Source organism: Hirundo rustica, chromosome 8 (assembly GCF_015227805.2).
Source record: "Hirundo rustica isolate bHirRus1 chromosome 8, bHirRus1.pri.v3, whole genome shotgun sequence".
NCBI lineage: Eukaryota > Metazoa > Chordata > Aves > Passeriformes > Hirundinidae > Hirundo > Hirundo rustica.
The window spans coordinates 14,681,430-14,699,264 of NC_053457.1; the positions used below are offsets into that span (position 1 = coordinate 14,681,430).

General features: G+C 40.1%; 2 protein-coding genes across 19 annotated transcripts in view; one reads left to right on the plus strand and one right to left on the minus strand.

The window, feature by feature from the left end:
* Positions 1–10,320, plus strand: part of DUSP29 (dual specificity phosphatase 29) — a 51,454-nt gene extending 41,134 nt beyond the window's left edge. For both annotated transcript variants that reach the window (XM_040071041.1, XM_040071040.2), the window contains exons 3-4: positions 1,582–1,802; positions 6,687–10,320. In XM_040071041.1, coding sequence (XP_039926975.1) covers positions 1,582–1,802; positions 6,687–6,934 — 469 coding nt within the window. In that variant the 3' untranslated portion in view covers positions 6,935–10,320. The remainder of the gene's footprint in view (positions 1–1,581; positions 1,803–6,686) is intronic.
* Positions 10,321–11,619: 1,299 nt separating this feature from the next.
* KAT6B (lysine acetyltransferase 6B) overlaps positions 11,620–17,835 on the minus strand; it is a 107,161-nt gene continuing 100,945 nt past the window's right edge. For all 17 annotated transcript variants that reach the window (XM_040071038.2, XM_040071037.1, XM_040071028.1 and 14 more), the window contains 2 exons: positions 17,178–17,478; positions 11,620–15,521 (listed from right to left, as the gene is read on the minus strand). In XM_040071038.2, coding sequence (XP_039926972.1) covers positions 13,036–15,521; positions 17,178–17,478 — 2,787 coding nt within the window. In that variant the 3' untranslated portion in view covers positions 11,620–13,035. The remainder of the gene's footprint in view (positions 15,522–17,177; positions 17,479–17,835) is intronic.

Sequence of the window (17,835 nt, forward strand, 5' to 3'; positions counted from 1 at the left end):
AGTCAATCACTGCTATAGGAATATAAAGGGAAGGAGTAAGCATTATTTAACATGAGGTGAAGGTGGCAACTTACAGCATTAGCAGAAGGATGCTGCTGTTGGTCCTCCAGTCTACTGAACTTTATAGGTTGGCATCCCCACATTAAGAGAAGCTTTTACTTACTTTTTACATGATCATATAGGGGATGTGTGACAGTATTTCATGGCAAGAATAGCAGTACTGTCAAGACACTATCACTCCTGATCAGAAAGGAATTCCTGCAGGGCAGTATGTACTCAGAACAGCCAATGATCAGGGGGTTAATTTAAGTAAGAGCAAGCATTGGTAAAATCTTCAGTATCCATATCCCAGTTAAATGCTCTAATCATTAGGTTCTTGACTGCTCAGAGGGGGGTTTTGACTTAGAGGTTGGAAAGGCAGTCAACTTCAAGCTATTGTGGGCTGTCAGCACTAGAATTATGAAACACAGCAGGTAGCCCACCACAATGTCCTGTGTGACAGCAGCTACATTTACACATGGAAGTGTTCAGGAAACATTCATGGAGAGAGGTACTTTTGTTTGGAAAAAGCTTTCTTATATCATGCAGTAGTTATGTGAAAATACATTAACAGAATAAAGGCCATGTCATTTTTGCTTTTTGTAAAAAGCTTTGTAGTTTTCCTAGGCACTAATCAAACTTGACAGCTTTTTCAGAACAAAACTTTCCCAAACTAAAAGCTTTCTGTAATGGAAAAAAAAGTTTTCACATGCCTGGCCACAAACTCTACAATTTTTTAGGAATTTATTCCTAAAGCAAGCACCTACAGTGGGTATCGAACATATAAATCTAAGCTTTCCTCTCCTCTCTGACTTCCTTGTCAAAGGAAAGAGAAGACAAGAACAAATAAGAACACTTGGCTAAATACCTGACTTCCAGCTTCTTCTGAAGGCTAATATCCAATTTCCTTATCTAATTCTTTTTCCTTTAGACCTCTGGTTGACCAAACAAAACAGTAAAACAGAGTTGTGATAGGAAGTTATATTCACATGAGTGTGGGCTTTTAAAATTTTATTAATTTTTTTGAAATGGAGAAAAACTCAGTAACTTCTTTTGGGGAAGATGAGCTTCTTTTTGAATCCTAGATGATTTTACTACTCACATATCACTGACTCTTTTATTACATCTGCAGTATCGTTTGATGGAACAGGAGGGGGAAACAGCATTCATGGGTCCTATTTCAAGTTCTGCCACTGATTTCCTTTTCTGACTTCAGATAATTCCTTCTATTTCTTTCTGTATCTCAAGTTTCTTCTTGTACAAGATGGATTGAAGCCAGCATTGCCTATGTGCAAAGGAAAATAAATTCATGTTAAACATGCTCTAAGGACCTGTGGGAGATGATTAGGAACTCCAAAAAGAATGACAAGTTCAAACTGAATGACAACATCTTAAAATCCTTAAAATGGTAAATGATGCGTTGTTAAAGCATTATCAGTCTCACTAACATTTAGAACATACCAAATCAGAGGTTTTTCTTAATTTTTTTTTTCTAGTCTTGAAGAAGCTTCTTGACTTACATGACAGCTCTTGTTTTACCAGAAAAACGGCGCTGGATCGCTACAGCCTGGAGAAGGCGGGATTCACCCACATCCTCAACGCGGCCCACGGGCAGCGCAACGTGGACACCGGACCAGAATACTACAACAGCATGAGCGTGGAGTACCATGGCGTGGAGGCAGATGATCTTCCCACGTTCAACCTCAGCCAGTTCTTTTATTCGGCTTCCAAATTCATTGATAATGCGCTTCAGGATGAAAGAAGTAAGGAGGGTGCTGAAAATGGTTCAAACCAGTATAATATTGACCACATCTAATTAAAAGCATAGTTCCATGGCATTTAACCTTGTGGGAATGAAACAAGTCCAATAGAATTTAACAGACACTATAAAACTAATAGTAGGGAACCAGTTTAAGAGAAGGCAGTGATATAATTAGGACCCTTCTCACTGACACCCACACAAGACCCCCTTACCAAGCACTTTTGTCGAAGTTCTCATCACAGCTGGTATCAAGGGGTCCTGTCTGACAGATGTTTTGTTGTTGACTCCTTCAAAAACATGCCAAAGACAACTGGAAATTGCATAGGTGCATGAGTATGCTATCTTTTTCTCCTTTTCCTAATTAGTCCCTATCAAGACAGGTTTAATGAATTTTAGTTGTGTAGTGGTGGGAGTAGAACACGAGTGGTCTCAGACACTCCATGCCGTCATTCCATAGCTTCACGCTCTGCAGCATTAGATTCTCTCTATAAACACAGAAACCACCCTTCATACCTGACCATCAGATCTAACCCAACCTCTAACATTTATCTCTCTGCCATCTTCCAAGCAGCAGGGAACTGACACAGCTCTGACAGCAGTAATCTAGAAACATTTCATTAAAGTGTTTGTAATTTCTCAGCTTGATTACCACAATTCATTATTTGCTGATCTCCAGCAGTGTTCTATCAGAAAGCTTTACACTGATGGGAAGTGCTACAGCCTAGGCCTCACACTGACTTTCAATATTACTCCTACTCCTCCCCGCCACATACTTTTAAAAAAATTCTCAGCGGGATATTTTACCAGAAACCAGTTGAGAAATTTACAACTTTCCTGCTGACCTATACAGACCTTAATATCAGAGGGTCAGATATCAAGTTTCTAGCCTTGTGTCAGCTTCTGTTCTTGGCTGTCTAGCTCAGCTGCAGGCAGTTACTACCTGACTTGCTTCCAATAGCAAGCCAGGTCTTTACAATTTTACCCTTTCAGCAAGTACAGTCCACACAACAGTCCCTTCCCTTGCTCAGAAGAAAACCTTGAAAACAGATCAGTTTTAAAAATCAAAGTCCTAATAGCAGGAGAAACTGCTTCAGGAGCGTACTTGCTTATGAAGAAAGATAGCCAGCATTTCAAAAAAGCCCTGCCTTTGGAAAGGAGAGGATAACTAACACACACCCGTGTCTAGCCATGGCTGGAGGCCAGAGGTCAGTGTCAGACTGGAGTAGCTGGAATAAGAAATGCAGACTTCCTCATTCCCGCCACCCTCCTGTTCCTGTAAGACTGAGGTAAAGAAACACGCACAAGGGAAGCAGCAAGGGCAAGAAAAAAGCCTTGCTTCCCAATAAATATTGTAGGAGGAAAGGATGAGATGGGGGGATATTAACCTTTTTGTTTCAAAACCACATCAAAGTCCAGGAAGTCCTGAGACAGCAGCACCAGCCCAGCACTCAAACACAAAACCAAACTGAAGAGTGAATGGGTGAACAAACAAAAAAACCTGCACTCAAGGAGATACTACAAACTGCAGTGGTTTCTGTAGCTGTAGTAATTTCTGCCACATTGACATGGCTTTTAAACAAGTTAGCTAGGATTTTTTCTGATGAAGACCAATAAAATAAAGAACTGCTGTAATACTCATGAAGAATAAGAGCAAGCTCTTAACTCTCTTACGAGGGAAAAGTAAAATGTATATATGCACACCTCTTTTCCCAGCCACAGATATACATAAAGACACTATGCACAGCCCAGGAAGACACTGAGTTTTAAAGCATGACAATAACTTTCCAATACACATTTACAGAATAGAATTACTCCAGAAGCTAAAGTGTGGACTGATGCCTCCTATGGAAGAAAGGACTAGAGGTACCTAGTGCTCTCCTTCAACAACATAAATGTATTATTTATGAATGCACAACTTGTGCAGAAAGATGTTCTGCATTTCAAGCACCAAATGAACAGGCTACTTTGCATGCATCTTCTTGACTGACAAAACCATCCAGATTCCTAAACAGGATTTTGTATGAAGTAACCAAGCATTGCTCTCCAGTGGTAATGACATGGGACTTCAATGTGTGGTGCAAAATACTTCTGACCAGTAACACCTTTGCACTGCTTTGCTGCTTTGTATTAAAACTGAGCAAATGCAGAGAGGGAAAGGAGAGAAAGGAAAGAGTTTACCTTGTGTGACCAGAACATATGTGTTAATGAACTGACTCTGGCTCTATGTGGGGTATGACCTTCAGCCAAATGATCAAATTAATTGAATAGATGTCTTCATATATAATGATTTTTGCTGGGAAGATGCTCAATAGTCAATTCTGTTGAAACAAGTTGTCATTCTAATGAAGAAGGCCCTCTCTGAAACAGACCAGAAAGCTTGGCAATTTGGATACTGTCAAAACAGTCCTAATTCTGATTTAACATTCAAAATCATCATGATGGTGAAGAAACTCCCTGATGACAACAGTATTTGCAGGGTTAAGCATGGATTGATGGACATCAGAACAGTTTTAAGAGTAAGATTTAGAGGCAAACTCTAATGGGTCACAATTATGCATGCTGTCATTCAGCTGTGCATAAAGCTTTCCCAAAACATGCAATTCAGACCATTGAACAGCTTAAAATTTTTATCAGTGAGGCCTGTATAACATGAAAGGAAGACATTATTTTAAGAAGTTTTTAGGTTACTAAGCTACAGATTTAATACTCCTTCCCTTGGAAATTTAGTTCCTCAGAATGTAAAATAGAGGGGAATGGCATTTTCACTTCACATCAGAATGTCAAAGGAAAATATACTAAAGACAGATTTTAAAAGAAAACAAAGTGGGGAGAAACATATGAGACAGATAGAAAGACTTGAGGCTTTTGACCAAAGACACCTCAACATTCATGGCTCCAGCTGACTCTGGAAAAGGAGTGCTGCACCTAGACAAATTTTCAAGAAACGCAAACCCAAGTCAAGTGAACGAAGTATTTCAGAGATGTGTCACCACTCAGCAGACCTCTGTCTCTGCACACTGATACTGCACATTCTGGCACACTTTGAAGATATAAATGGTTAGAATCCAAGACTGCAAGAGCAGACTCCCTTTTGGGAAAGGAGGGTCAGAGTGGTCCTTATAGTGGAATGGAAGAGACTACAAAATAGTACAGAAGGGACATGGTTGTGCAGAAGAGTGTCAGCGTTCTGCTCTAACAGGCAGTTGGCTCTTGACTATTCACACACAACAAAGGACAGACTTCCACTTCTGTCCACACCAGTGGACATTTCAGAAGATTGTACAGCCATTTTTTTTGCCTTTGTTAACACAATACCAAACTGTTATTTTCTCCTAGATCTCCTGCATTTGCCACCCACACAAATCGTTCCTTGTCCCATCATGTATTTTATCACCTCAACAGCAACAGATTTACAAGGTGGGAAGCTCTAAAGAGAAGCACTGAAGAGCTAAACAAATGAGTGTTTTCATCCACTTCAAATATTTGCAGTAATAATAGAATGGATTATCATTTTCCAGGAGAGGAAGAGGCACTTTTAGTTATCAGGACTGGAATTTTGCCAAGATGCCTCAAAGACTATCTGCTGGGATTAGGATGCAGACTGTAACCATTAATCCTTTAGTGTTGGCAGTTCCTGGCATCCATTACACAGCAGTGCTACTTGTGCCAAGGCATCCTCTTGTGCCTGGAAGCAAAGGAGTTAATCGGCAGGAGTCATGGCTTTGCACCCAGCACTTCTCACTAGGCATAGCTGACGGAGATAAACTATTATTGGCCCTGATAGCACGGTTTTTATTTTTTTCTCCTGTGGCAATTCTGCTTAGCAGGGTGTTAGAGACTGTGCTCCAAATCTACTTCCTTCAGCAGTTCAACTTTTTGTGAGACCCCCTCAAGGGCTTTGAATCATTTTGGGAAATCTTTTGAAGTGTTTCAAAACCTGTCAATCAGACCTGAACCCACTTACTGTTCTCCTCCTCCACCTCCCCCAGATACTGCTAACACAGAAGGCTCCACTTTGACTTACAACCTTGTTACTATCCAAATCCAAGGACTTTCTGCCCCTGGAAGCCCCAAGTTAAGCCAGGCAGTGTCACACAGTTAAACTGTGGCATGTTAATTTGGAGGTGAAAACTCTTGGCAAAGACTCTGCACTGAAAGGACACGCGACAGGTTCCTACTGCAAGCAGATGATCATAATAGAACATTCAGAGATTGGTGGTGGTGAAACATTATTTGCATTCAATACAACAGGGTGCTAGCCAGAAATTTCTACAGCTTTTCTATAGTGTAAGAGGAGGTTTCTTTCCACCCCCTGGTTATATGCTTATGGCCTTTCTTATCCTCTGCTCTCTAAAATGGGCATAAAGCGATGCAATCTAGATCTCAAAGGATATTACTGTCAGAACAAGAAAAACAAATCAAATTTGGTTACTTTTTGTGTCTAGTTAGTAGAAGTGAGAAAGGCACCCTCCATTTATTCTCCTGGAAGGACGGTCTGGGCGCACACCAAACCCTCCCACACCCTTGTGCTTTGGTCATTACTCCCAAACACAGAACTACATGCACACAGTTTGTGAGGCGTGAGATGAGGCTGCAGCAGTGCTTGCTATGATACTTAATGCAGCCCCTAGGCCTACTCTGCAAGCTTTCTTCACAAATAAAAAGGTATTTGGTGTAGAATTAAATGGATCACATCCCTACTGTAGATAGTGTTCAGGTGTAAGATTTACAGCCTCAGTTTTCCCTCATGTGAACACAGAGGCTTATTGAGTGCTGGTAAGGGTAGTCAAACATGAAACAGAGCAGGGCTATTACAGAAACCTTTGCTGTGAAAAGGAAAGGATTACCCAGTGTCACCTCTGGTGGTGTCCCTTTGTTTCCACAGGCAAGGTGCTGGTTCACTGCGCTATGGGCCGCAGCCGCTCAGCCACGCTGGTCTTGGCTTACCTGATGATTTACAAGAACATGACAGTGGTGGATGCCATTGAGCACGTGTCAAGGCACCGCTGCATCCTGCCAAACCGGGGCTTCTTGAAGCAGCTGAGAGAACTGGACATAGCGCTGGCGCTGCAGAGGAGGAACAGCAAGAACAGCCTAGCACCTGCTGAGCAGCAGAACAGCACCACCATCTAGTACTGTCCTGGCACAGCTGTGCTACTGGAAAAGAAACTCCATAAAAGCAGGGGAGGGGAAGGAGTAGTTAATTACACAGTCACAAGCATCATTTGTTATTTGCTGGAAGAAAAAAAAAAAAAAGACAACAAAATGAAGTAATTTCAAATACAATGTCAAGATGAGAAAGAAGGGAAACCAAATTTAAAATTCATCGTCTTAGAAAGTTCCAGCCTTAGCAGAACTGTTACGTTAACAAATAAGTTTTTCTCTCTGCAAAAAAACCCCAAACATTTACATCACAAAAGCAAGCACATCTTAAAACTCTCCTCTAGCTGAGTACCCCCAAAATCCTGATCCTAACTCAAGCCCACAGCCTTTAACAGAGTGCAGATAGGCACTTCTGAAGACATGTTGCAGGAAAAATACTGACTTGTTTAATCCAGAGTCCTGAAAGGTTTCACATGAGTTTGCCTTTTTGTGCTGTTTCCTGGCAATTCTTTTTTTCACAGTGATAATCCAGGGCAGCACAGCAGTTACACAGCCTCTACGTGAGGCTCAACTACACCATGAGAATGAGAAACAAAGCAACAGCCTTGAGAAAGGTCAGATGCATGAGCAGCTATGATGGACAACAATTCAAGGAGATACATACACGTGACATTTTAGGACTTTCAGTTTTAAATTGCTTAACTTGTCCTAAATCCTTCAACTGCCTGAATCATGTCCTTTACGTTGTTACGATGAAGTTCAACGCTGAACTTGTAGAGCTCCAACAGCCCCGTAACTAATAATGGATTACAACCAGTTCTAATGAGATTTAGCAAAGGCAAGAGACACCATTGAAGCCTTTAAAAAATGCCTCTCAGTGACCTAACAGCAGAAGAAAGTTGCTGCAGTGCTTCCAGACACCATTCAGATCTATCACTACCCAAATGTTTCCTCCTATCTCAGCTTTAGCCACCTCAATAGGTCATTGTGCTCCCACATAGTTACGTTGTTAATAATTGCATCTGTTGACAGAAGTGCTGCTAATACACTAATGGGGACACCAGACCATTTTTCTGCCTTAACTTACTCCATTTACCCTCTTTGATATAAATTATCATCAACTGTATTTTGAAACAATGAGTTTTGCCCGCATTTGATATTCTTAAAATGTACTTCAGGGGAGGATCGCAATTAAGCCACATTTACCTTTGCTGCATCTGCAAAAGGAGAGGTCATCACCCTCACTGTCAGAATTTTACCTAATTGAATGTATCAGATAGGAGGCATTTGCTCAGTGCTGAGAGGAATGACATGGCCATCAAGCACACAGGAGAGTTCTCTTGGTCTTTACCAGCTGACAAAAGATTTTGCAACTTCGGTACAGCATGAACTGCCTAAGTCTGGATACTTGAAAAAAAAAATACAGAGCAGTAATGTGCCATTGAGAACTGCAAGGATATGCCATTAACCAGAGCTAAGCACAACTTAATATATTTTTGTAGATTTTAACAGTGCTTCACAGGCTTGACTCCTCTAGTGCAAAGGCTTTTGTATTCCTCCACCTCCTTTTGGGGCCCAAAACCCAGTAAATCATTCATCTCCAAACAGTAACTGAAGCCTTAGCTACAGTTAACCATAATGCAACACTTTTGATTTATCATTTAGATTTAGCTGCATAATAAACACCTTATCTTTAAATTCTCAGAAAAGCAGACCACATTTAACATATCTAAACTACTGCTAAAAACCAAATTAGGTATCACAGTGTGAACAACATTCACAATAGAGATACACAGACTCTGGGACTTTGCACAAATTACCTATCCCTATGCCTGTGTTAGGAGGGGAAAAAAACCATTGGAAAAAAATATCCAGAAACGACAGGGTACTTGAAGGAAGAAATTTGACATTTCAAAAATAAATAATCACTCACAATGTGGGTTTAGAGTAAAAATATTTTTGGATGGGGTCCCTCAACTCATTTCCACCTACTTCCACAGACCTTCAAGTGCACCTTTTCGCACCACCTTATTGCGTGGTGCAGTTTAATTCACACAGACAACAGAACTGTTCGAGCTGCTTTGCGTGGCCCTGCTTTCTTTTACCTTGGCAGGGAAAGCTGAATGTTTCTTAGCATTTGCTTTACAGACACACAGTAATTCTGTACCAAATGATAAACTAGAAGATAATAAGGATCTGTGAGGATTTCTCTTTGTCAAGATACAGGTTGTCTTCTTTCTTGAATCCTGCATGAGAACTTGATGACTGCTGTAACTGAAAGAGGATTTGTCATTGATTTACATTAATAATTGAGCACCCTCAGCACTACACAAAATTGCCAGGGCTATTCTTTCTATTTACCATGCTGATATAAATGGAGTTTGTGTTTCCACCAACCACTCTGCCACATGGACAAATTAAACAGCTTATAAAACTGAGAGACACAGACAGTGATCTAACATGGAAGATTAGTACCTTTAACAGTTCTTTGTTTCTTCTGCTTGTATCAGAGATTCTTAAAATGTTAGCAAAATATTGGTTGCATTTTGTCCACTGCTAGGGCATCAGGCAGGTCTGTGTGCAACAACACTCAAGGGTGAGTGCAGCTTCCAGATGAAGTCTGTCCTGCTCCAAAGACAAGTATCTTTCCTAGAACCAGGTCTTGCCTGAAGGACTCTGCTGGCACAGCTGTGCCAATTAAGCAGTTCTGAAGTCATGTACTTTTCATTTACTTCCCAGCTTTTTTTGCCTACTGTTCTCCCAGATTTAATGAGACTTAATCAGAAAAGCAGAAGTTCTGGAACATGTGACTTCCACAAAGTGAGGCAACTCTCCAAGCTGCTCATCAGTTGAGTCACAAATGTCAGCAGCACTGACTCCAGCTACAAGCCAGGTCTGCGGGAGACACACACTGAACGTGGCAAGTTTGTTTCCTTCTTGCCAACCACCAGAGGAGCATTCTCTAAGAGTGCACGGCCAAGGAAGCCTCCTGCCTTTGACAAGAATCATCTATTGCACTTCTGTGAGGAATTTTCGGAAGACAGTAAAAGCAAGAGCTCATTCCTCTCTGGGATGGTGCTAGAGCACACAGTCAGAACTGACACGGCAAGGAGCATACAGGTGAGAGAACAAGTACATCTGTCAAAGAATCTTCTTATTTATCAGAAATTTTAGTGCTGTAATGCAGTTCACAGCTACACAGTTGTTATGTGAAAGGACGTAGGATAGTCCCTTGTCTTCCTAAAAGGAAATAAATTCTGAAGTAACAAAATTATATTGGAAACTTGCCTGTTGTGCGCACACTATGCATCATTTATCAACCAACTCTTAACCCTTGGTATTGTAAATACAGCATTTTAGCAATATGCTGGAATCATGACGCTCTGTTTCAGGTTAGGAAATATTTGAAACGGTAAGATGGTTTGATGTGCCTGTATGTTACAGGCTTCAGAACTTGAAAATAAACAGCAGCAGATAAAGACCCAGGTGCCTTTTTCACTCACTGTAAAAACACACAAATGAAAAATCATGAAACATAACGCTACTTTGAGATGCAATTATTTAACACAGATATGGTGCTAGCTAAATACACCTGAAGGCTGCACATAACTGCATCGAGCTCCAATCTCTTTTTCCTAAGCATAAAGAAGGTGAGTTGCTTTGAGAAGATGAAAACCAAGTTTAAGTACTACGAATATTCTCTGCCTTTAATCAACAAATTTGACAATATAAGGGCATGAACCAAGATCTTTGTTGTATTCTGCTCTCCTTCTCAAGTGTTCTGAACTCCTAAAACACAAGTTACTCCAGATTACCATCTGACCAGCAATATTACCTCTCAATCAGATCCAGTTTTAGACTGCTGCTCCATTGTATTAGAACTGAACAGGTCATGCACATCAATCTGTACTATCAGTTTCTTGATTTGGCATCACCACACAGTAATGGCTTTATTTAAAGAAAGACAGATTTCTTTGACTTCCAGATATAGGAAACATTATCTTTAAAGCTGTTTCATATACTAGAATGGAGACAGAGTTTTCAGTCAAGATGGCCAATCCTCTCACTTTAGCCAGCAACCTTACTGCCGTGACAGTGGCAACATCCACATCAGAAACATTCTGAAAATTATCACAAGGACTTTTTCTGGTGTAGGTTCACACATCCCACGAGATCCACATACAGCCAGCCTTCCTGTCTTTAACAGACCTGCTAGATGAGAAGTGCTCATCTCTGTGTATGTTTGCGTGTGCCCACATATATGCATATACACAGAACCCATGGATTCAAAGCGGAATTTGCATCATCTTGTCACACAGCCACAATGATTAAGAGATTACAATTTTATCATTAAAATACAGTTCGAACAGAATATCTGTTACTATCATATGTCCTTTTATATATATATATTCACACTTTCTGTAGGAAAGAAGTTTCATACATTAAATATTGACAACCTTTTAAGGTATTAAATACATATTTATTCAATATTTTATTAAGATTATTAAAAAAAATAATCTTAGGTACTCTTTATTTTCACAAGGTGTATGCAATTATGATGAGTAAGCTACACTTAAGCTCTAAACAGCCTAATCCAAACCCCACCAACTTTAATGGGCTTTAGATCAAGCATGTGAGAGCACCGTAACAAACATCGTTTCAGGAGGTAATTCCCATGCAACATCAAACTATGACAAGACACAAGAGGCTAAAAATGGCTCATCATAATTTATTTTATGTTAAAATGTACAGCTTGGGGGGGAGGGTGTAGTTTTTTGCAGTTTTTATTTTTGTTGCTTGGGTGGGTCTTTTGTGGGTATTTTTTTAAGTGACTGACTAAAAAGATAACAGATAAATACAAGAGTGTCACTGGGTCCTATTTTTACATGTATCAAGCCTCTTCTGTTCGGCCCTTACAGTCACTCTGTACAGGTACAAAGGCTACAAAAAAGGAAGCAATATAAACAGACACAAATAACTTTTGCCTTTTTACATGCGATCTGTAAGCTTAGTTTGAGCTATTCACACGCTACTGCTCTATTTTTTCCCTTAAAAAATAACTCCAATATTTTATAAAGATAGAAAAATCTACAGATGGAATGAAAATGTAAAGTTAGAGGCATTTCCATAAAATAGCAACTTTACACCAAATTCACTACTTTTTTTTTTTAAATCCTGCCAAGTATTCGGACATATACGAAAATGTTTCAAAACTTGACAAATAAACACTGAGATGTTTCAATCAACAAAAAACCGTAAGGTTTTATAAAACAGAAAGCTGCCTTTTTTCCTACCCAGCCCCAAAGAAACTGGTCACAAAAATGGAAAAGAGTCTCAACTTTACACTAAACATACAGCAATAAAACCCTTTGAACTAACCAAAATGTGAATAGCTTTTGCAGCTTTTTTTATTATTTTTACAAGTTTTATAATTAACAAAAATATAGTTCTGGATTTTTTACCCCTCAAACTAGGGTAACCTAATCAAGGCAAAAAAATTAAGAAATGGCTTACTGTTAAGCACAACACTTGTACAGTACTACAAAATGCACTGTCACTAACAAAGACATTAGCGGCATGCAGAAGTGTCACCTTCAGAAACAAAATAATACAATAAAAGAACTGCTAAAAGGCATTTACATGTGGGGAAAGGAGAGAGAAAAAGCTCATGATCCAGTACTGTCTGATAGTTTTGGAGTCTACTTATCCACATTTTTAATGGGAGCAGGCACATAAAATGGCTCTGAACCATCAGCTGCTGTGTAATTGCAGTTCATAGAAAGAGTTCTTCCTTTCCAGAGAACTTCAAGCTCAGTGAAATAAACAAAAAATGGAAAATCACCTAATTCCCCCCGAAGAGAAGTCAAATCTCACAATGTTAAAAAAATAAACAAAAAACCCAAAACAGAACAAAACAAAATTAAAAAAAAAAAACCAACCAAAAAAAAAACCAACAAAGCAAGAAATAAAGAAAAACTTGTATAAGGCTTTCTGCTGCATACAGCTTTTAAATGGTGCCAACAAATGTTTTTGCATTCACACCAATTGCTGGTTTTGAAATCGTACTCTCCAAAGGTATTTGTGCAGATCAATCCCATCCGCCAGTTTGGTAGCGTGTCTCTCCCACGGGCCTACCTTCTCATGTAGGATCCATTGAGAGACTGTTTGGACATGCCTGTGTTCATGTAGCCGTGGTGGCCCGGAGGAGTGTACATCATGTTACCGTGGGGCGCTGTCTGCATTGGCTGCTGTGCATATGGCTGAGTTCCCATCATTCCCATCTGCATCTGCATAGGGTACTGGGGGGTTTGATTCATATACCCATGATTGCTGTGATAGCCACTATTCATCATCGGCTGGGACATGCTGTAACCATTCATGGCATTAAGGGTATTCATATTCATGTTCACTGAATTGACATTATAAGCTGGGGCTGGCATCAAATTCACACTCATGTTCATGCCACGCTGCATTGTTAAGGTCCGTGCAGGCCCTTGCATGGCCACAGTCTGTGAAGCTCGCCCGTAAATTTGTGGCTGATGGGCTGCAGCAGCAGGCGGCAGAGGCGTGGATTTGGTTCTTACAGAGACGTGACCTTTGCCGGCCATCTGAGTCTGCAGTCTTTGGGTGTGGGATATTCCAATATTCGATGAAGTCATATTACGCTGCAAAAGGGGAGGTGGCAAATTCATGGGAGGAGGAGTGAGGTTGGGGGGAGGGGTCATGGTAGCCTGTGCTTGGGGTCCTCCAGGAACAGCATGTGGAGACTGAGAAAGCTGAACAAGCCCCGTGTTACTTAAGGGGGCAGACAAAGAGGCACTGTTTGCATAGGAAGTTACAGCAGCTGAATGGCTGTAAGGCAAAGAATGATCCATAAGCGTATTAGTTAACTGTTGCAGTTTAGCAAGGCTGAAGGTGGCAGACGGCTGTGAGTAATGCCCTGCTCCGAATTCACTCTGCCCCATTCTTTCATATAATCCAATGTTGGCATTGCTAGTCTCGGGGATTTCAGTCAACTGCATAGGTGGTGTGAAATTAGCAGCCATGCTGCACTGGGATAACTGTTGGTTGCTGCTTGGAGGCCTTTCAACAACACAACCTTGGGGAGATTTTACATTACAAGTGGGAGGAGAATTGATGTTTGCTTGTTGCATCATACTGCAGCTTCCATTAATGTTAGACATCTGCTGGGTCACTGCACAGCTACTCTGCGTTAGGTTACTAGACGTAAGGCTGCTGTACGAGCAACTGTTTTGAGAGGAGTTGTTTCCACAGATACTACTACCCATGGTAGAATCGTAACTGCTTGGGTTTTCATAGTTTTCTGTTGTGCTCTCAATACTCCCTAAGTCACTAAACCCACTGTCCACAACTTGCTGCGAATGATCAGAAACGGAGGGAACATCCATCATTGGGCTGGTCTCCATGTTCTGTAGTGATGGCACAGAAATGGCACTTTGATCCGGGCTGATCTGAGCATAGCTGTTCTCTAAAGGAGCAACATTTGGACTATTAACAGAACGAACCGACTGGCTGGGATGAGAGTGCACAGATGAAACTGGGCTGCTGTGGTCAGACTGCTGACAGTCATCCATCGTGGTCATTTGGGGACTTTGGTCGTTGTGGGCATAGTTCTGCAAACTTCTACAGGCCTCTTGAGTCTCTGCACAGTCCTGAAATGTATCTTCATGTTCACTTGTTTCTTGGGTTAGAGACTGTACTGCCTGAACTGTCTCTGAGTCAATCTCCATGGTCTCAGTACTCTCTCCCTTGAAATCAGAATGTAACTCTTCACCGGCTTTTTGGTCCTGGTTGTCATCCGCATGATCATCATCAGATTCAGGCACTGGGTCTGAATCTGTAGCAAGTTCTTTCTGGTCACTTTCACACTCCTCAGCTGCAAGGTCAACACCACAATCCATTAACTCCTCCTGATTTGAATTACCAGTTTGAACATTTACGTCTAAAAAAGATTGCTGAGTTTCCAGCATTTCTTTGAAAGCTTCACCAGGCAATTCCTCTTTCTCCACTTCTGTTGAACCCATGTGACTATCATCTTCATCATCTGCATCGTGATCCTCATTGTGAGAAGGTTCTTCATCCTCCTCCTCCTCTTCCTCCTGATCATCCAAATGCACAGACTCCTCTTTCTGCACAAAAACTTCTTCCGCTTTATCTTTTTCCTGATCTTTTGGATTGATTCCATCATCTACTACGTGCCTTTCTTCTTCCCCAGCTTTCATAGTATCGTGTTCTTGTTTTTCAAAGGGTTCACTGGGTGGATGCAGAGGTTCAGGTTCTACTTCTTTCACCTCATCATCTGGTGGTGGCAGTGCTTCAACAGGTTCTTTAATAGCTTCCTCTGTAACAGCAGGAACTGAACAAGGCTTGTCTTCAGCCGCTTCCTTTTGTTCTTCCACCAGCACCTGATAGTCCGGCTCCATGGGAGTTTCAGGTGGAGTGTATAAATTAAGCTTAAAGCCAGGTTTTCTTTCTTTGCTTTGCCTCCATTTAGATGGACCACGTTTAACTCCTTTGGGCCAACCCTGTTTATTCTTTAAAGGTTCAAGATTGTCTTTAGTGCTTTCTTCCAACACAGCTACATCCTCTGTATTATCTTTGGGAGGTGATAGAGAAAGAAAAAAAAGTCTTAGCTTGCAGACTAATCAATATTTTCCAATATAAACCTGAAAATAATTTATAAACCCAAAATGTATTAAGAAACTATGAAACAAGAGTTATAAATAGGTGTCAAAACACAGTAGAACAATGTAGTATCTACAGCTCAAACGCACTACACAGATATGTTATGGTTTGGTGGCCTTTTAACAGACACTATTGGAACCACCATTTGTACATTAGAAGAATCCCAGAGATTTAAATGAGACACATAAACTAAAGCAAATACTGTCCAAATATTTGATTTACCACCTTTGGTTTACAATAGAAATATGTCTTCACTTTATATAGACATCAATCTAACAGTCATTCATCCTTTTTGACAGTAATGACATGAAAGTCTGGAGTTTCCTCTTTGACCATTCTGGAGGACAAGCCACAGCAAATATATAATCATGCTTTAATCCCAATACTGGAAAAAAGGTGATTCATTCTAATACTTTCTCATGAGCAACGTATCTTGACATGGCTCACAAAAGATGATAGAAGACGAAAGATAATTACCCACAGAGTGCATCAGAACACTAAACTAATCCATTGACTATAAAAAAAGGACCAAAACGCATTCACCTCTTTGCTTTCTCACCAGATACCATTTACAGATACTCCAGAAAAAAAGGAGAATTATCAAGATATAACTTGTTGCATTCGGGAGTGTAATGTCTTCAGTGATACTTCTATATTGTGATGATGTGGTCCATGGGCAAATACAAAATATCAGTCCAGTTAAAACAGTGCAAACCTGGCCACTGGGACACAGCTGGAACTTGCTACTTACTATTAGTTAAAATAATTTCTCTTGAGAAGGTGGAAAAGGCAGTAATATTCTAATGTACCACATCACACAAGAGCTGTTTGAAATAGAAATCAGCCCATGAGCCCTCAGTTGAGGATCACAAGGATTAAACTTTCCATGCAATTACAAAAATACTGAACTTCTACTGGCTTCTTAGAGAAAATACACAGACCTGAGAGTCTAGTCTTTCATTCTGGAATTAAAACTCAAAGCATAATTTGAGAGCCAAGAGGTCAAAGTTAGAGTGTACATTCAGAATAGCTCATTAGTAGCTTCACTATCTATCCATTAACTTTTCTGACAGGAAATACCCTTGAAATCAAACTAGAAAAGCAGCTTTGAAAGGACACAGTTAAAACTGTCTCTTTGTGGAGGAAAAGAAACAGAACGCTGGTGCTGAGGCTACATTATGCCCCAGAAGCACCAAACATTTCACTGAAGTACCAACAATGCTGAATAGAAAGATATTGGTGTAAATCAAATCTTACTTTTTGCTTGTATCCTTTACCACTGATACAAAAACTATACTGGACAATACTCCAGTGATACCCTTTGCACTGTTGAGTATGAAAAGCCCTGTTGTAGGGACATAGAAGTTTTGACAATATGACAAGAACTTCAATGCCTCAGACTGGAAAAGATTTCTTTCCTGAACACAAAAAGCAAATTATAACATTATGATAATATAGCTAAATACATCTCAAAAATTTTCCACATTTATGACAAAAATAAACACTTCTTTTGAAGGCAACCCAACAAAATTATTTTTGTGAAGATTAAAGGACATTTGAAGTTTACCTGTACAATTTTCATCACTCCTGTAACAATGCATATCTTTCTCCTCCTTGTTCTGCTCTTCTTCCTCCTGTTTCTGTTGCCCAGGTTGATACTCAAAAGCTTTTCGAATCACAGGCTTTAAGTCATCATCTTCTCCATCCATCTCACAGGTGGGTTCCAGCTGTGGCATGGGACGCTCTTCATCTGAGTTATCGAATGGCTCATTCAACACCTCTGTTGTTTCAGAAATTGTCTCTGTTGTAACACTGCTATTTATCCTTCTGCGTTTACGGCCCCTTTTCTTTTTCAGTATGAAAGGTCTCTGAAAAATAATTCCACAAATCAAACTCTTCCTACATTTCCGTTTGTTAACTGATTCTGGAAATAAATTTCTGTAGAGTGAGTTCACAACAAACCATTTACTCAGTCAAAAAAACACCTTACGTGGCTTCAATTCAAATGTAGACAGAACCTAAAAGTAAAATGTCTAAACAGTTTAAATAGGCATGCATACATGTATACAAACATTTCTGTGAATGAAGACTAGAATTTTCTTTATATTGTAGTCTTTTACCTTCTTCTGTCAAATAATATTCATAGCACTATTACATAAATTGTACTCACACGTTTTTTCTCTGTAGATTTTTAACTCCCCAACAACCTTCACAAGTATCAAAGC